General features: G+C 52.3%; 1 protein-coding gene across 3 annotated transcripts; it reads right to left on the bottom strand.

Annotated features, from left to right (window-relative positions):
- Positions 1-580: 580 nt before the first annotated feature.
- LOC119112132 (dnaJ homolog subfamily C member 5) lies at positions 581-10,508 on the bottom strand. 3 transcript variants are annotated; one of them, XM_037236168.1, is made up of 7 exons: positions 10,299-10,508; positions 8,333-8,471; positions 7,633-7,917; positions 6,974-7,027; positions 6,201-6,426; positions 3,644-3,714; positions 581-2,638 (listed from the first exon to the last, which is right to left on the bottom strand). In XM_037236168.1, exons 1-6 carry the CDS (start codon positions 10,316-10,318, stop codon positions 3,677-3,679), a joined length of 762 nt encoding a protein of 253 aa, XP_037092063.1. In that variant the 5' UTR covers positions 10,319-10,508; the 3' UTR covers positions 581-2,638; positions 3,644-3,676. The 3 variants fall into 3 exon arrangements, with proteins under 3 accessions (XP_037092063.1, XP_037092065.1, XP_037092064.1); XM_037236170.1 differs by lacking the exon at positions 6,974-7,027; XM_037236169.1 differs by lacking the exon at positions 3,644-3,714.
- Positions 10,509-19,133: the final 8,625 nt, after the last annotated feature.

The raw sequence follows: 19,133 nt of genomic DNA on the forward strand, positions 1-19,133 counted from the left end.
CCCGCAGCCTCCCGCTTATAAATACGCAGAGCTGTAGAGATTTTAGTAATAGTGGCATTTGCTGAGCTTCCCACTTAGTGTCTTTATCTTTGCCAAGCGTATGCGCAGTTGGCAAACATATTACGTTCATTACCACACCCGGTGCATTTGCTCATTGTTCTACGCCCGCAAGCTTCAAAAGCTGGTATACACACACACACACACACACACACACACACACACACACAATGTATATATATATATATATATATATATATATATATATATATATATATATATATAGCATATCGGTACGCGTTCGTTGCCGCGTTTCCTCTCGATCTGGCATCCATTAGCACAAGAACACACATCAAAACTCACATCAAAATATACGTTTTTTCTACACCCTGCCATCGCCGCCCAGCTAAATTTCGCAACAAGATATCGTTCTTCTTGAAAAAGCCCACCACTGGTAGGCTTTCTGGTGGTTTGCTGGTGGGTGGGCTATGGTAAGCCCACGCAATGCGCGAAAAAATGTGGTAGTTACACATGTTCGGGCTGAAGTCCTCCATACGCGACAATGTCAACAGTCCATCCGAGCTGCGACTGTATTGGATCTCAGATTATCTACACTTATACGCAAACGTCACAGGATTACACCCATACATGCTGGCGCTCGCTCCGGCGGCGTCGCCTGACACCGCACGCGGCGCGCCGCACTTCGATCGGGCGGCGCGTCCGTGTGCGCACCGGACCCCAATCGGGCGGCACGTCCGTCTGCGCGCCGGACGGACGCACCCGCTGTGTGCGGCCGTCCACCACCGGCCACCTATGCCTTGATCGCCACGCGGACCGGGGTGCGACGGCGAGGCGTCGTCCGATGCCGCCGCTTCGTCGGGATAAGCCGCAGCAGCGCGGCACGCCCGCGGTAGGGAACGAAACCAAAGTTCACTGGTGTGCCGTCAGATGGCAGACCACTCCGCGGCAACTCCCGGGACAGAGTAAGGTTAACACGTTACGACCCGTGATAAGATGTATGCACAAGACTACCAGCAAAACAGGAAATCAACTATATATATATATATATATATATATATATATATATGTATATATATAAATATATTCATAGAACATCTTTAATTTTCAAGGTTCAAAGTTTTCCCTACGTTCCCCATCTGTTTTGCTCATGGTACACAGTTAACTATCTAGGAACGTCGAAAGTGCGCACACGTTTGTCGTGCGGTGCTAAGAGTGAAGATCAGAGCAAGAGTAATGCCCGATAAGACGAGAATGCACGCAGAGCTCGAAACGTCCCGAGGCCGCAGAGGCCAATGAACACCCAACATGCATCCACTAGGACAAGGTGTTAGCTGAAGGAACTGAGTTGGTGGTAGTCTCAAAACTCAAAGCAGTATAATCGGGACAACAGCCACGGGCACAAGGACCGACCACGGTTGACGCAAGCTCGGCAGACAGGCCGATGCCGAAATGCCGAGGGGCTGTAGTATATGCAGTCACGGTCATGGGGCAAAGAACAGGCGGATATCCTGGGAGCACATCGCCACTTAGCGGAGTCAGAGGCGAGACAAAGCCGCAGTCGTTCCCCACAGTGTCAACGGACAACTGTGCACACCTCGAAAAAAACGATATATCACAAAACAACGGGCTACTGCGGACGCCGCGCAGAAAGTGGGTTTCCTGGGGTGGCGACGGCCGAAAGGGACTGCTTCATGGGCCTGTCATTCGGAACCAAACACACGATCACAGCATAACACCAGGCAAACAGCTTTGCGGTCACATCGAAGAACAAGAAACATGGATTATTACAGTTTTTCCCCTATGGATGGTCAAATACTGAGATACCTCAGCTAAATACTGAATGGGTGGTCAGACGCCTGGACTGGGAGACGCTTGTATGATTGAGACGGCATATCTCCGGAACCAACGGCAATGAAGCTGACCAATGCATTTTCTCCGACCAAATGCGCGTGATATCTTTGCTGTTCTCATTTGGTACCTTTCAGCGGACTTAACTTGAACTGATGAGATACACCCAATCCCACAACTGAGAACCTCGCGCAGCTTGCCTTAACAATCAACAGCCACTGAAGGATGCATCATGCACGCATCCGCAAGGATGAAGCCCACGGGTTTCTAAACGGTTGACGAGTGCAACTGCCTGATAAGCAGATTGACACCGACGCACGTGAATATTATGGGGGCTCGGGACGTCGTGAAAACACAGAAAATCTTCCCATAAGGGTTTACAATCACATTACACAAAGAAAGAAGGCCCGAATAAGATAACAAATAGACCTAGTTAGCATATTTCACAAAATATATTTCCACCCGGTTGCCCTTGATCCAACATTCCCAATCACCCGCTACGCCACCGCAGACCAATCGACGGCAGCGCCACCACGTGGACGAGCCAGTATAGATGACGCGGCGGTCGCCAGCCGAGCCGCGCGACCCGCTGCGTCCGCGGTCGTCGCCGAGGCGGCCGGCCGCGGCGTCCGGGGCGAAGTCGGCCGCCGCAGGAGCGCCCGGGGCCGTTTCGCAGGTGCGCAGGGAGATCGGACGACCGGGGCCGACGGGACGGGCGTGGCCGCAGGTGACATGCGGGTCGCGACCGCACCTCACTGCTGGCCGGCGTAGCCTGTCGGGACCACGCACGTCGCGTCACGCGCTGTCCAGATGAGGCGACAGGGAAAGAGGAAAAGGATCATGTAAGTCGTTACAATCTATCACAAAGGACATCATCATCCACAAAGCAGTATCTTCCCCCTCATCCCGTCATATCGCTGTCCACTGCTGAGGGTGGCACGCTAGACGTAATGTAAAAACGAGCGTGTTGCAGACGCGATGACAGCGACGTGCAAATTGGTTTGATGTTACACAGCGTCGTAGGGTAAGACATGACAGACGAATTACTAGAAGGGCCGATGACTCTCACTAATATACAACAGGAAGATGTTAAGCTCGAAACATTATTTTGGGCGTCTCCCAAAGACAGCAGTAGCGTCAAATAAATGGTTAAACGTACTAAGACTGCAAACAAGACGCTTTAGGTGATAGCCGAAAGCAGCTTAAATCTAAGGGTAGAAAGTGTTGCGTGCTGCTGTTTGTTTCCGACAGTAACACCACGATGAACATTATAAGTGGTTTGAAATCTAGATGGAACGCAACACATTCGTCCTTAAGTCTAAGGAAACAAGAGGACTCACCACTCAATCAACGCTTTATGCTAGAGCCAGGTTTGATCAAAGATATAAGGATAGATGGCAAAACCGAAAAACCGAACCAGTGAAGAAGGCATCAGTTACGACGGACACAAATGTCACGTAATTATCCATCCAAAGACCTGGACGACTAAATTTCATAGCGCCGTTCAGCTCAACACGAGCAAACTTATATTAAACAGCGAGAGGAAGGAGGAGGGCAGAGATCTTGCCGAGTCCAACGACATGAGAGGGCGGGAGACCCAGTAAGTTCCCACTCTCTGTCGTAACAAAATCACGACTTACGAACAACCAAGCGGAACAAATATCCAACAAACAAAAAACGAAAAAACAAAAACAAAAGCACTGACATCAGTAACAGCGAAGCAGGAATGTGAGGACTAAAACAGAAAAAGGAAGAACAAATCAAAACGATGGCTTACGCTGGCAGTAGCGGCTATGGGCTGGCACCAGACCTAGGGGAAATGTGACTGAACTCCCGCCTGTGTCATGCCTGCAAAACAAAGGAAACGGCAAGGGTCATCACACGTGTTTCTGAGAGATCGTGGATCATGCGCGGGAGGGGTGACGGGTTTCGGAACGCAATGATCCAGGATTATTTAGGACGAACGTAGACACAGTGGGGGAGGGAGATCAGGGTATAGCGGAATACCGACCTTCATACCTGATCCTAGGTCAGTGAAATTTGTTCATTCAATTGTTGTGTTGCCTAAGAAACTACCTAAGAGATGCATGATTTCGTCTCACAGTCCTTGTTACATCAGAGTCAATGAATCCCTAGAAGTTGTCTTCGCTGAATCGATGACCTGACTTTGACCTGTCGTAGGTCAGCGACCCTTCCAGGTACATCACATTTTTTTATATCAATCAGTCCGATTTTCAATTGTCTACAGCTACGCAAAACTTTGCTTTACCCGAAAGTTTTACGAGGGGGAGGGCAAATTGACTCCCACGCGTGTTACAAGCGATTTCACTATGCTTTTCATTATTTGGTAATCATGGCAACGCAGACGATGAAGCGAAACCTTTTCTGTCTTACTAGTGAAAGGAAACATTTTATGTCTTACTAGTAAAAACGAAACCTTTCGTGACTAAAGTAATGAAATGATTGGCTTCTTTAGAAGCGTTTTTCATTGATAGAACACTAATGAAAAGCTCCCCAAACAAATTTTTCACACAAGGGAACGATATAATCCTCGCAAACCAATTTTCATTCCCGACATATGCAGAACAGAGACAGGCATCGCCGCTTGCCGAGTTAAAGTGACGTCACAGTAACAATACAGCCGTTGGTATCGCCGCATTTCGGTATACTGCAAAGTTGAGAGTATTGCTATCCCTGTACGGAGGCTGGGTTTAAATCCTTAACTTGTCAAAAGTAACGCCGCGTGACCAGGAAGCGCCCGGCAAAAACAAAACGTAGTTATTTTCTTTATTTCTATGACATAATAATAATAAATAATAGTAATCTCCAAACTTATTTCATATGTTGAGGGAAAAATCTTGCTTTGCGCATATTTAGCAAAAAACTTATTAGTAAATGCGTACTACCACTTCAATCTCGGAGCACACAACATTGAAGGATGTACGAACATACTGTATGCACAAGGCCTTTGATTCATTCATCGAGGTAAGTCTGGACCTGGAATATAACACATAGCAATAGATATATGGAGTAAAACTGACCTCATGTTAAAACATTGAGTTTTGAGTTATTTTGCTGACAGTTACCATATCCCATTGTGCCAGCAAATACTGGTTAAGCGACATTGTCAAGAAATATTGGTTAAATTGCCGATACCCGACGCTGCAAACTTTGCTTATGATCGCAAATGAACATAGACAATTAAATTGAAAACATAAGTCGCGAGAACCCAGGAAATGTTACCAGTCTTTGCAAGCTCTGACACTAAAAAGATGCGCAGGTTCATATGCCTTTGTTTCTAAATGTATTTTTTGGTTAACCTTGTCCACTCGTAACCATAAACACAGCTTGAAACGCCGGCTATCGACAACGCAGTTAATGTTTGCTGGATAGCGCCGTTCAACCAGCTCCTCTTGGTTTATTGAAGAAAGATGGCTGCCAGAATAAAAAAGAACTCTGAACTCATTATATCTAAAACCGGGACACCAAGGTCTTTCTGGCTCACTAGACAAACTCACATTACAGGTCTATATGCTTTCAAGATGCGACTTCCAAACGAACCAAACCGCTGGTTTCGCTTTCGAGATCCCGCCTTCAAATGCTCCTGCTTGGGCCTCAGGGTGTCTTACTTGGCTGCATGTAACAGACATATCCACGCCACTTGGGCTACCTGAGGCCGGCACCGCGCGGGCCGCATCATGAATCATGCATCATGCACACACACCACACACCACACACTGCATGACAGGGGTCGATATCTGCGACAAGCGATCGCTGCTTCCACGCGTGTGAACATCACGCTAATCACATAAACCGCTGTGTCACAGTTGAATGCTTTACACGGCTGAATGCACAGGATGCACGGTCGCTTCACGCTTGCCTCTGTTGGTATGTCCAGTGTCTGACCCGCGGTCACCAGAGACTGACCACAGGAGCTGACGCACAGCTGACCAAACAGGGTAGTCTCCTCAGCCACTACACCGCTTTTCAGCTCAGCCTTGAAACCGACTCACATGCCCTGGCCTGGCTCGCAGGTGATTTGTTTGACGGTCGTAAACCCTCTTCCCCACTATTCGCCTGCACACAACTAAAGCGCTATGGGGCCTTATATTTCTCTCCTCTTACCTGTAGACGCACTCCGTTTGGGGCCAAATTCTCTAACCCTTCACTCGGCGCCTAGCTCTCTATTCTGCCCCCCAAAGCGACGTTTCCGTCCCCTCACCTCGCGCGTGCTGCGCCTGCTGCAGTCGCAAGAGCCCGTCCTCAGCTCTCACCTTGCTCGCGGCCCTTCCGCGCCGCACACAGGCCAGCCGCCGCGCCGTCCGTCCTCTCACCTGGCGTGTAGGTGGTCTGCTCGCTGGTCTTGAGACCGGTGCTCTCCGTGGCCGGCGGCGGGGCCGGCATCGCGAACGGGTTGTTGGGGTTGGTCGACTGGTGCGGCTGGCTCTGGTTGGCCGCCGGCGGCGGGGGCATGGCGAACGCCAGCGGCTGGCTGGTGACCGGCTGGTCGGCGCCGTCGTCCGGCGGGCTGCCCGCCTCGAGGTCCAGCTCATCGTCGCCCTGGTGGCGCGGGCGGGTGTCGGCGTCATCGACGGCGGAACACGCCCGATGCAGAGCCCTCGCCGGGTCGGGGTAAGCTCGCTTGGTCAAGACCCAGGACATCAAACGCCTCCTTAAGAGAAGAGGAGCTCGAGTTCAATGCCCCCTTAGGGTCAGCGGGCCTAGTGATTACGAAAAATTACAGGATTGGGCTCTAGCGATTTACTCTCCAGAGAGCCGGGACAAATGCTTTCTCCGGAACAGGCGATCCTCGTCACACGGGGTAGCACACAAAATACGCAGCAACGTACCCATCTTTCCTTCCCAAAGCGCAGAAATACCGAGCACTGGACTGAAAACGCGAAGACCGATTTATACACGAGTCGGCCTTTCTCTCAAACGCCTGCAATTCTACCGTCGCCCCTGAAAGGAACACGTTCTCGCATGACAAATTTTTGCACTCCTCCTGCCAAAGCAAGCATCGCCCAAAACGACACGGCAGCAGCTGCACGCTGCCTCCAGCGCTCAAGGGGCGCACTACGCGGAAACTTCCGCTCAGCACTCGTACCTTCTGGAAGCCGGAGGAGGACGGCTGGTCGACGACCACCTGCGGCCCGTCCGGCTAACAGGGCAAGGCGGAGAACGGTTCAGTCAAGCTAGCAGGCGCCAGGCAGCCCAGCCGAACTACAGACGGGTGCCAAGTTGCACCACGCGATAGCGGTAACTAAATGTTGATGCGAAACAACAGTCAGGCGAATGTACGACACCGAGAGAACGTTCAGCACTACGCCATACGGGGAATGCATGATATTGGAATGCACCAGGAGTCCGATCGAACCACTTGCACTGCGGCTGTGGAGAAGTGGATTTAACGAGTGCTTCTCCGGGATTACCAGGCGGGGACAACAAATATGCATGCTCACGTTTACGATAGTAATAAATTCAGAGAATGGTGTCCACAAGAAATGGGATAAAACAGGCACCCGGATCGTAACACAAAAGCGTTGCAGCGGCAACTGAAAACGACCGAAAAAGAAGCAGGATTTGCAGCAAGCAACGAAAAAAGTATGCCCCAGCAAGCAAACAAGCTCATCAGGAAGCACAAAGATGGCATCCCGAGAATAACCATCTATAACAACACTTAACGTCCACGTCAACTTGCCACAGACCCCTCCGCGATACACGGAAGACCCCGCGGCTCACCGCCCACGCGCGTCGCCCACTCACGTCCAGGTTGTGGTAGGCGCCCGTCTCGTCGGGCGGCGCCGGCTTGCACTTGCCGCAGCAGAAGTTGCAGCAGCAGCAAAAGCAGCAGCAGAGGTAGCAGCCAGTGATGATGCCGCAGAAGACGAAGAGCGCGCGGCACCAGCCGGACGTCACCAGGAAGTAGGTGTTGACGTTCTCCTCGCCGAACTGCTCGGCGATGTACAAGCCGAGGGAGCCGTAGTTGTCGTAGATGTTCCGCTTCACCGCATCACTCAGCGTCGAGTGCGCCCGATTGATCTCCTTGAACTGCGGCAGGGTGGCCGGTGCTAAGTGCATGGGGGAGGGGGGGGGACACCAGTTCATCACCATCAGTTCTTTTTCCATTGGGACAGGGTGGCTGGTGTTCAGTGGGATTGAGCACAACCCACAGTGGTAGCATGGGTGATACTCACTGGGTGTTGAACCACAAGCTTATGGCAGGGAAGGAGGTGTTTAGGAGGTACAAGGCAGGAATAAAAGACTTAAGTTCACAGCAACAAGTGGTAAATCATACACAACATGTGCCATGTTGTTCTGTTCAAATTGTGGTACAGCACAGCTTTAGTGGGGTAGCAATCTGCCCCATGCTTGTTCACTGCTCTGTAAGGTGGCCTGAAAACTTCATGTTATGAAATTAAATAGTTGAACTGCTATTGTAACAAAATGTCAATGGCTGTTTTACCTTTTCTGCTGCCTCAGGATTGTCAGGATTCTTGTCTGGATGATACTTCAAAGCTAACTTTCTGTAAGTTTTCTTAATTTCTTCTGGGGTGGCTGTTTTAGGCAAACCTAGGAGCTGATACAGTGAGTCTCCTTGAGTACTGAAACATGACATGCACATTCATCAATCTTTGATACAATATATACACCTTTTTAACACAGCACATTCATTCTCATCACATTGGCTCCTTATTTGGGCTTAAATAATGTCATTAACATATTTATTACAACAGATGTAATAATAATGGATGAGTCCTTTGTTCTGGGCTAAAGCTTGAGTCTGTGATGCGAAGAGACCTTAAATTTGCACGTCACACATTGACACATGCAAAGTCAGCAGTCCTGAACAGTAGGGACAGCAATGCCTGTACAGTGTACCAGGAGAAGCACTAATGGAACTTCCAATGCCACTCCTGCATGCTCACTTCTCAGACAGTTAGTGCTCCTTTAGCCAAAACTTGCATGCACACATAATATGACATGAGACCCTTAGTGCTGCAAGGGTTAAACCTGGAAGCAGGAGGTAAACATACCTGCCACACCAAGTGACATGAACCCTCACCGTAATCTTCAGCTGCGCTCTAATAATATGTTGATTACATGCTAGGTGTATGCATGAAATGCCCACAAACACAAAGTTATCTTTATGTGATTCATGAGGACATAGACCAAAACATGATGCCAAACAAAAGGGCTTGTGCAGTCATTAAGGACCACATGATGCATGTTTTAGATCACCATGGCTTGTGATAAATATTTGATCAATGTTAGAGATAAGATATCAATCTGCAAAAACATGTAGTCTTTGCTTACATAAATTACATTAAATGACCAATGGTCTCCCCAACATACAATATGCAACAAGCCTTAGTACCACAGATATCAATCAAAATAGCCTGCGAGTGACAGCATCGATGGGGGAGCCTAAAACCACTTCTATACAAAGTAATTTCTGGCAGTCTGATTATCTATCCATTTTGCATGAAAGGAATACTCCCCACAAAACAATTCTTTTCAGTCAAATCCATAGCCAGTGAGACATTTCCTTACTTTACTTGCTTTAAGCCATACCATTACTGAGCCTTTACTCTGGTCAAGTTTGGTTTCACTATGGCCCATTGGGAGTTGATCATACTATTCCAGTATAAACTTATGTCTCCACTGGATTGACACTGTCTCACTATAGCCTCAACTGAAGGAGAAGTACAACTTGCTGTCCTGAGTTTGCCAGAGCTGAAAATATTCCTTTCTGGATCACAACTTCTATCTGGTTTAAGAACACATCAGAATGAACTTTATTTCTGATTTTATTGACTTAATTATAAGATCATTATAAATAAATAGCTAGATATTGTTATATATATACATGTATATATATATACATATATATATATATATATATATATATATATATATATATATATATATATATATATATATATATATATATATATATTACCTTGCCATCCATATTGCAATATTTACTTTTTCCAACCTCTTAGATGCAGTAAAACTTTCCTTAAAGCATTTTGACTGCATTGAGAAATAAAAGCATGTTTAACAGATAATTGTGGATATGGTGTCAATGTTAGCACCTACATACAGTAACCATTTACTCTATTCCACATGAATGGTGTTAATGCAACCTAGCAGAATTTTCAGCCTAACAACACATGAAGAAGTAGTCAACTGAAATTTTGTATGCACAATGTTACACATAACTGACTAAAACATTGTTATTGTTACTGTCATACATAAGAATCTGAGCAACATAATATAAGCCTCTCCCCCCAAAGAAGGATCTGATTTCAATAGATAAATGATATGAGCCAGCAGATGAAACATTCTGAAAGTCTACCTTCCTTATTCTTGTCAGGCGAGTAACCACAAATTTTGTGCAGTTTGACGGAAAAAGGATGATTACTTACGACAATTTCCTTTTGTCCATTTTCTTCTACTGACTTGTTCGTTGACTGACTGACTCGGCACTGAAAAAACACTATCTCCGCCCTTTTAACGGTTGTACTTATCTAATGCAGGCAATAACTTATTCTAAATTTGAGGATTGTTCCTATAAGTCCCACCAATATGGACCACAAGATTGGAGGGCGGGGAAAGCCCGGGAGCACGCAGGGAGAACCGCCCAAACGCAATGAATCATTGTCGCTGCTTTGCGACTATTTGACACAAATACGCCAGAGATGTCGAAAAAAGAAGAATCCGCTAAACTACTGTCAGCTTATGCCGCGACAGCAATTTAGCATCTCCAGTTCATTCATTGGCCCTATGTTTGGTAGCTACAGAAGCACTGATGCGCAGAAGGCACCTGTTTTTTATTTGGTGCATTGTTAAACCGCAGACAATGGGTGTCGATTTCTGAACATGATTTGAGTACCAAAGTCATAGAAGTTCCCAAAAGGGAACCGGTACGAAAAACTTCCCGCATTTCATCCTGTTTTGATCAGTGGCAGCGTATCTTGCAAACTGAACCCCCATCTGTTGAGGTAGGGGCAAAAGCATCTTTATGCTCCACCATGATGTCAGGTGGCCCAGAAGCGGACTTCGGATATGTGGTAGTGCTTACTTATTGCAATACCAAAGCAAGCGTAGAGGGTCTGTCTATTCCGGATAGAGCTCATCTTAAGGTCAGAAGGGAATCCTTTCGTGTCTGTGAAGGACCCAGGCCGGAAATGAGCCATTTTAAGAAAGGGAAACACTCATGTCACTCCCAGGCACGGTAGGGGCCTCTTTCTAGTCTGGAAACGGCTTATCGTAACCTCAAAAAAGGCCTGTCTCAGGTCGAAAAAATCATCGTCATCATCATCAAATCATCGTTTGCTCAGAGAGGCCCCTCTCAAGTCAGGAAAGCGTCCGTCATAAGTTCAGAAGAGGCTCTCTCAAGTCAGGGGAGGACATGTGATGCTTGGAAGCTTAAAGTTTGCTAGTAATTTTGGGGTGATATGGAGTTTCCAGTCCTTAAAGCCTGGATTTTACCTTAGAGCATGACCTTCAGATATCACACTGACGGACGCTAGCTCTTGAACTTATGAATGTTTTGTTGTTTTCAAGCTTAAAATCTGCCGGCAATTTTGCGTGATACTGAGTTCCCCGTCTTCTGAACTCGCCTTTAAGGGTGGTTTTGAAAGGTCAAGACTTTGTGACGGACACTAGCTTTTGCGCTTATGAATGTTGAATCGTAGCCTCGTGTCGCATCGTAGTCGTAGTTCATGGTCTTACCGCGAGTGGCGCCACTGTCGGTCATTGCGAGTCAGTCGGCCCGGAGGCGCCGTGCCGCGCGGTTGTTGTTCCTACTTCGTAAATTGAACTCACGTTAACGTTAATAAAGAGTCTGGAGACAAAACAACCTGGCGACGAGGATGGGACTTTAAAGTAGGGACAGGTGCAAGTGACGCGCGGACCGGCAGGACGTGTGGGACTGCGAGGACTGGCAGGGCATGTGGAGCTGAGGACTGGCGGGACGTGTGGGACTGCGAAGACTGGCAGGGCACGTAGAGCTGAGGACTGGCAGGACGTGTGGAACTGCAAGGACTGGCAGGGCGCGTGGAGCCGATGGCAGCAGTGTTTGAAAACGCAGGTGATCAATCGACGGGCTTCGGGAGTTTTCTGACTCGGTCGACGGGACAGGGCAGTGTCGTGTCATCCATTTATTGTCACAGTGTGTCAGGGGCAGGACAGTGACGGGGTCCGATAGCCCTGGGACAGGCGCAGGGGCGTCAGTTGCCACAAAGGCTCCAGGACTGACACGTGGTTTTGCCGTAGCGGCGTGCCGCCATTTTGAACGTTAGTTCAGCGGGGGCCCGGCAGAGTCGCTGCGTCGTCGGGTCAACGACCTCCAGAAGCGCAGTTCGGCAGCTCACCGACAGAGGTGCTGTGATAGCCAGCGGAGGCGTGACTCGCAAGTCAGCACGGCATCAGCTGATCGGCCGGAGAGGAGTCGAGCCGGCTGGGCGGCCGGGCGCGAGCCAGCTGATCGGAGCGTGGGAAATGATTGAACGCCGTGCGCGAGACAGAACAGCTGATCGGACCGTGGGAAAACAGCTGAGATCGGAGCGCCGGATCGAACAGCTGATCGGGACGTGGTAAAGCTGAAGGGATGGCGCTGCCGGGAATGCATCTGCCCACGGTGGCACCCTACGATACAGGGGAGGACTTTGAAAGGTGGGTGAGAAGCATAGAGCGGTATTTGGTGGCCGTGAACATAACTGATACCATTCAGAAATGTGCAGTGCTTCTCCACCTGGTTGGGCCGGACGTCGCAGATCTCAGCGAGACGCTGCCGGACGAAGACGCGACGGGAGATAACTTTGAAAAACTTAAGGAGAAGCTCACGGCGTACCTGTCGCCGGTCAAAAGCGCTGTGACTGAGCGGGCTGCATACCACCGAATGGGAATGCAAGCGGGTGAGGAATTCGAACAGTTCCTCGGGCGACTCCGGATTCAAGCACAGAAATGCGGCTATACAGCGGCTGAGATGGACAGGGAACTCCGGGACCGGTGTGTCTGAAGCAGCCCCGGGCTGAGAGAAAAGCTACTGCAGGAGGCGGCGACCAAAGGAGACGGGCTGACGCTCGCGAACGTCCAGCAGACAGCGCGGGAGTACCGAGACATGCGTCAGCTGAGCGCCCAGCTGAGAGAGAGTCAGCCAGCAGTCACAGGAGTCGACTGTGAGGGGACGGCCGTGAACGCAGTGCGGCCGGACCGGCCACAACGGCCACAGCGAGGCCAGTGTTTCCGATGCGGATCCAGACAGCATTGGAAGAGGGACTGCCCGGTCGGGGTGCGGGAGTGTGGCGCTGCCGACCGGCCATCGTCCGGGGATAATGGACGGCGTGAGGAGCGGCGGCAGCAGGGACAGACCCGCCGTCCCCCGCCCGTCCGACGCTGTTTCCGGTGTGGGTCGGACGCCCACCTACAGCGCAACTGTCCACAGCGCCGCACAGTGGACCATGTGACTGAGACTGAAGGAGGTGTGCCACAGCGCCTCGAGGACATTCTCCTGCAAATCGACATCCCGAGCGAGAGGTATGGCCTGCCACTCATCACAGTGAGGATCAACGGTCAGGACATCACGATGATGATCGACACCGGCTCGCCGGTGACAATCGTCGGCAGAGATGTCAATATCCCGAGACTGCGCATGCGGGCATCGGAGCTACGTCTGCAGTCCTACACCGGTCAGACGGTGCCCCTCCGCGGAGAGGCAACGGTGGAGGTGGAACACGCAGGCCAGGCCCGGTCACTGCGACTGGTAATATGTGACCGACAGGGGAGCGCGCCGCTGCTGGACGAGACTGGCTGCGCCAGCTCCGACTGAACTGGCGAGCGGTTAGCATGGTTGGCCGGCCGGGGGACGCTGACGGGAGAAACACGCCGGAGTCGGGCGCGAAGACGACGCTGGAGTCGGTCGTCAAGGCGCACGAGACAGTGTTCACCGACGGACTGGGGAAGATGTCGATGAAGACCCATCTCACGCTGAAGCCTGACGCGCGTCCGGTGTACAGGAAGGCCAGGTCTGCGCCGTGCGCCCTCACGCCTCTAATTGACAAGGAATTAGAGCGCTGGATCACGGAGGGAGTCGCAGAGAAGGTTGACCCAGAACAGAGACCGTCAGGCTGGGGGACCGCGCTGGTCCCAGTACTGAACCCCAACGGTCAGGTCAGGCTGTGCGCAAACTACAGTCTGACAGTGAATCCACAGCTCGGGGTGGATCCGTACCCACTGCCTGCGCCAGAGGACCTATTCGCGAACACACGAGGTCGAGTGTCCGCAAAGCTGGACATCCGGCGGGCATACGAGCACATGGAGCTGGACGAGACGTCACGGGACCTTACCACAGTGACGACGCACCGCGGCTCATTCCGGATGATCCGTATGCCGTATGGCTTTGCCAGCTGCGGCTTCCTGTTCCAGTAGGCAATGGACAAGGTGCTGGAGGGACTGCCGGGCTGCGTGTGCTACATTGATGACGTTCTCATCGCAGCGGAAGACGAGGCAGAGCTGGTGACACGGCTGGGCCGGGTCCTGACTCGGCTGGAGCGTCACGGCCTCCGGCTAGAACGCTCAAAATGCACTCTCGGGACGAGCGAGGTGTCTTACCTGGGATGGCGGATCACCGCGAACAGCATCAGGCCGGAGGAAGACGGGGCAGCCGCGCTGCTGGAGGCGCCAGAACCACGTGACGTTCACCAGCTCAGATCCCTGTTGGGATCGGTGAACTAATACAGTAGTCTCCTGCCCGGGCTCGCGACAACGCGTTGCTGAAGCGCGGCTCGCCGTGGAACTGGACGCCAAGGTGTTCGGCTGCAGTAGATGAAGTAAAGCGGCTGCTGGCGAGCGGCCGCGTGTTGGTGCGGTATGACTCCGCCCTGCCACTCAAACTGGTAACAAACGCCAGCGCCACCGGAGTCGGCGCGGCTCTCATGCACCGCATGCCGGACGGCACAGAACGACCGATCATGTTCGCGTCGAGGACGCTGACACCGACAGAAAGACGTAACGCACAGGTTGAGTGGAAAGCCACCGCTGTGCAGTTCGGGCTTCTGAGGATTAGCAGGTTCCTGTTCGGCCAGAAGTTTACTCTCACCGTGGACAATCGGGCTCCGTCCCGGATGCTGAGTCCCGAGCGCGACCTCCCCGGTCTGACCGCGGCACGTCTGCAGCGGATCGCCACGGAACTGGCAGCATACCAGTACAGCGTAGAGCTACGCAGAACGGCAGACATGGCGCTCGCGGACAGTCTTTCGCGGGTGGCGCTGCCGTGCAGCGGAAACGAGCGGGCGGAGGCGGACAGAGACGTGGCGGGAGTCCACTTGTTCATGGACGGCGCGGGAGCGCCGCTGACAGCCCGCGAGATTGAAAACGTCACCCGGCGCGACCCGCTGCTGGCGAAGGTGCTTGTGTATATAAGACACGGATGGCCGACAGAAACGGAGCTGGAGTTGGAGTCGTTCCGACACCGGGAGGCGGAGCTGTCCACAGACCACGGCGTGGTACTGTGGGGAGGCAGAGCGGTAATACCCCAGAGGCTGCGGTCGCGAGTACTGCAGGAGCTGCACACCGGACACCTCGGCAGCGCCAAGATGAAAGGAGTGGCGCGCCGGTACGTGTGGTGGCCGGGAATAGACACATAACTGGAGGTACTGGCGCGGGATTGTACCGCATGTGTAGAAAAGCGAGGAGCCCCGCCACGAAGCGCGCTGCACACCTGGGAGCCGGCTGGCGGCCCGTGGGAGCGAATCCATGTGGATTTTGCCGGGCCGTTTCAGGGCTCCAGCTTCCTCGTGGTACATGACAGTTTCAGCAAATGGCTGGAGGTGTGTCCGATGAGAGACTCGGGCACAGAGAGCACGGTCCGGGAGCTGCGAGCCATGTTCGCTCGTTTCGGTATACCACAGCAGCTTGTCCCCGACAACGGACCTCAGTTCACAGTGTCGCAGTTCACGGAATTCTTGAGTGGGAACGGTGCACGACACGTCAGAGTAGCACCATACCACCCGAGCAGCAATGGGGCTGCCGAACGAGCGGTCCAGACCGTTAAGAACGGCCTCAAGGCGGCGCTGAGGGACGGGGATCCCTGTCTCGCCGGCTGTGCACTTTTCTGATGGCATACCGCGCGGCGCCACACTCGACGACAGGTCGGACGCCGGCGGAAGTGATGTTCGGGCGCCTGATGCGCACCAGGCTCGACCTCGTGCACCCAAGCGTCACACGAGATGTACAAGAGAAACAGCAAGACCAGAGGGAGGCAGTGGGAGGAAGGTCGCGCCAGTTCAGGGTAGGCCAGACCGTGTGGGCGCGGACATATGGCGGCCCCCGACGGTGGCGGCGCGGCGAAGTGGTAGGCATCACGGGCCCCGTCTCGTATCAAGTAGACGTCGGCGAGGCCGTCTGGGCCCGCCATGCGGACCAGCTCCTGCCAACAGCAAGACGGGAAGAGCAGCAGCCGAACGAGTCAGCTCCGCTGGAGCCGTCGCAGCAGTGTCCGGCCGACCCTGCTCCCGGCTGGCAGCAGCATCAGATCCCGGAGGCTCACAGCTCTCTCGGGGAGAGGGAAGAGGAGGAGGAAGAGCGACCGGCGCCGGCCAGGGAAGAGGCAGGTGGTCGCGACCAGACCAGCACGGAGCCGGAATCAGCTCAACAGAACCGAGCTCCTGACGGGCCGGACGCTGAGTACCACCAGACGGGGCAGCCGCGCGCCGTCAGCGCGCCGCCCCTGCGGACGAGACAGGCGCACACGGCCAGCGCGCCGCGTCACGAGACGCAGCCGCGCCGATCAGCGCGCACCATCCGACCTCCGCTGCGTTTCAGGCTGTAGGGAAGCTGCAGTATGGGGGCGGAGGGTGTTGTATCGTAGCCTCATGTCGCATCGTAGTCGTAGTTCATGGGCGCAACGCGAGTGGTGCCACTGCCGGGCGTTGCGAGTCAGTCGGCCCGGAGCCGCTGTGCCGCGCGGTTGCTTGCTCCTGCTTTGTAAATTGAACTCACGTTACCGTTAATAAACAGTTTGGAGACACAACAATGAAGATTTTGACGCTTGCAATATTCATATCGGCCGGTAGTTTTGTTGGTGATATCGGGTTTCCCGTCCTTTTACACAGCCATTGACCTTGAAGGTCACATGATACGGCAAAATAAAGGTCATTTTTGATGTTGTCGTGCCATGATTCACCTTGAGACTGCTTCAGAGAAGTCGGAACTCGTCGCTGAATAAACCACTGATTAAATCATTAACTTCACGGACATGGTGAGGACTCGATATAAGCAGAGGAACGAAGAACTTTAAGCTCGGAAAAGGCCTATCTCACTTTTGGACCTGGGAAGAACCCATCTGTGATAGAGAACGGGCCTGCCGCAGGCCCAGAAAGTCAGTGGTGGTGCATTCGCGGGGCAAACCGTCCCCCCCCCCCCGTATGACGTAAGCGGCAAAACTGTCCCCCAGATTTCACGTAGCCCAAATGGGACCCCTGCAGATTTGCGGAAAAGATTGGCTTATTGTGTGTAATCAAAGTAAGCGAAGAGAGCCCATTCCAGGTCTGGAAAGGGTCAATTTCAAAGCAGTTAACCCTGATAGCAGTTTCAGACACGGCAAGGGTCCTTTTCCCGTGTGAAAAGGGCCCATTGTAGACCCAAAAGGGCCCGTCTCTGGTCAGGACAGGTCCATCGTAAACTTAGAAGGAGTCCGTCTCAGGTCTGAGTAGGGCTCGTCGTGAGCACAGAAAGGGCCCCTTCAAGTCTGGAAAGAGCCCATTGAGGAGTCAAGGAGGGCCCTCCTTAAATCACAAATGACACATTTTAGATTAAGAAAGTGGGCATCTCGGGTGCGGAAAGAGCCCATATAAACACTTAAACCCGAGAAGAGCTAGTTTTAGATCCTATGAGCTCCATCTTTTACGAGGAGAGGCCAAAGTTTTGGTAAAAAGAGGTGGGGGCGGCACGCAGCTCGATAAAGAGCTCCCGGTGGAAAGACACCCCAAAAAATCGACAGTTTCGATCATTTGATTTCGAAGGGACCTGGCTTTCTTCATTTGGCATCATAATACCGACAAATGCGTTCGCTGGGAGCCCGTTGGATTAAACACCAAGGAGACCCTTCACCTTTCGCGGGCTGGGAGCCCCGTAAGAAGAACACTAGGGAGCCCGGTCAGGGCTTGAAGGGGATTCCCGTTCCAACCCGCCACCTGGGGTAATTGCCGGCTACTTTTCTGGAGACACGGTAACCGGAGCCCTCTGGTCGATCAGAAGTCCCGCAGAGGGATGTATCATGCATCGCCCCCCCCCCCCCCCCACAGGACGCGCAAGGCCCTCCGACCGGAGCAGTTGATCCCGTATCGACGCCGAGGGCTTTAGTAACGCCAAAAGATCGCCTACCGACACAGGAGGTTTACTAATTGGCAGATGACTCCAGTTCGGTGTATCGGGCCCCTGACTGAAGTAGGGTAGAAATCGGGGACCACTTTGATTACTGGGCACGTGGCTGACACACGGCCATTTCGCTGTCTCATGATAGAGTCTTTAATTTTCATTTATCCTATCTCTTTTCATCATCAGCGGGCCCCGTCAACTTAAGGGGCTCCCTGACATTCGGCGTCACCTTCCTGTCCCTATTCAGAAAACCGAACCACAGCCGACACGGGGCCTTACCGACGTCGGTTCTCCCGTTAAGCGTACTGTCGCCCTCTGACCAACACACTCACTCACAACACTCAGAAACCCCAGCCAATGCAAAGAATCCTCTAAATGACAATCGCGGGCAACAGGATGGTCCCGGTTTTGGAAATGTACTCTAGGCCGCCACGGGACAGAACGGCCAAATTCGTGGTCGTGGGTCGACTGGCGAGCCCTATTACAGTGAGGGGACCCTAATCAGTACCAGAGGCCCCCTGATGGACATTTGAGGGCCAGGATCCCTTAATACAGTCTATGACCAACTCTTTGGGTCCTCTAATTGGGACCTTAACCGTCGGTCCCTAAGAGTTCCAAGCGCCGGTTTGCACCAAAGTGTAAAGGGAGGCATGCATATTCCTGGCATGTCCCCCCCCCCCCCCGCTTATGCCCACCTCCAATTTATGATGGGCCTGTCTCAGGTCTGAAAAAGAGCGCATTTCCAGATAAGAAACGTCATTTAAGTTTAGGCCTGGAAAAAACCCATCTCCGATCAGGGAAGGTCCATTGTAGACTCAGAAAGGACCCGTTTTCGGTTAGGAAAGAGCCGGTGGTAGGTTCAGAAAGGGCCCTCTCAGGTA

Source organism: Pollicipes pollicipes, unplaced genomic scaffold (assembly GCF_011947565.3).
Source record: "Pollicipes pollicipes isolate AB1234 unplaced genomic scaffold, Ppol_2.1 Scaffold_7261;HRSCAF=8764_pilon_pilon_pilon, whole genome shotgun sequence".
Lineage (NCBI taxonomy): Eukaryota > Metazoa > Arthropoda > Thecostraca > Pollicipedomorpha > Pollicipedidae > Pollicipes > Pollicipes pollicipes.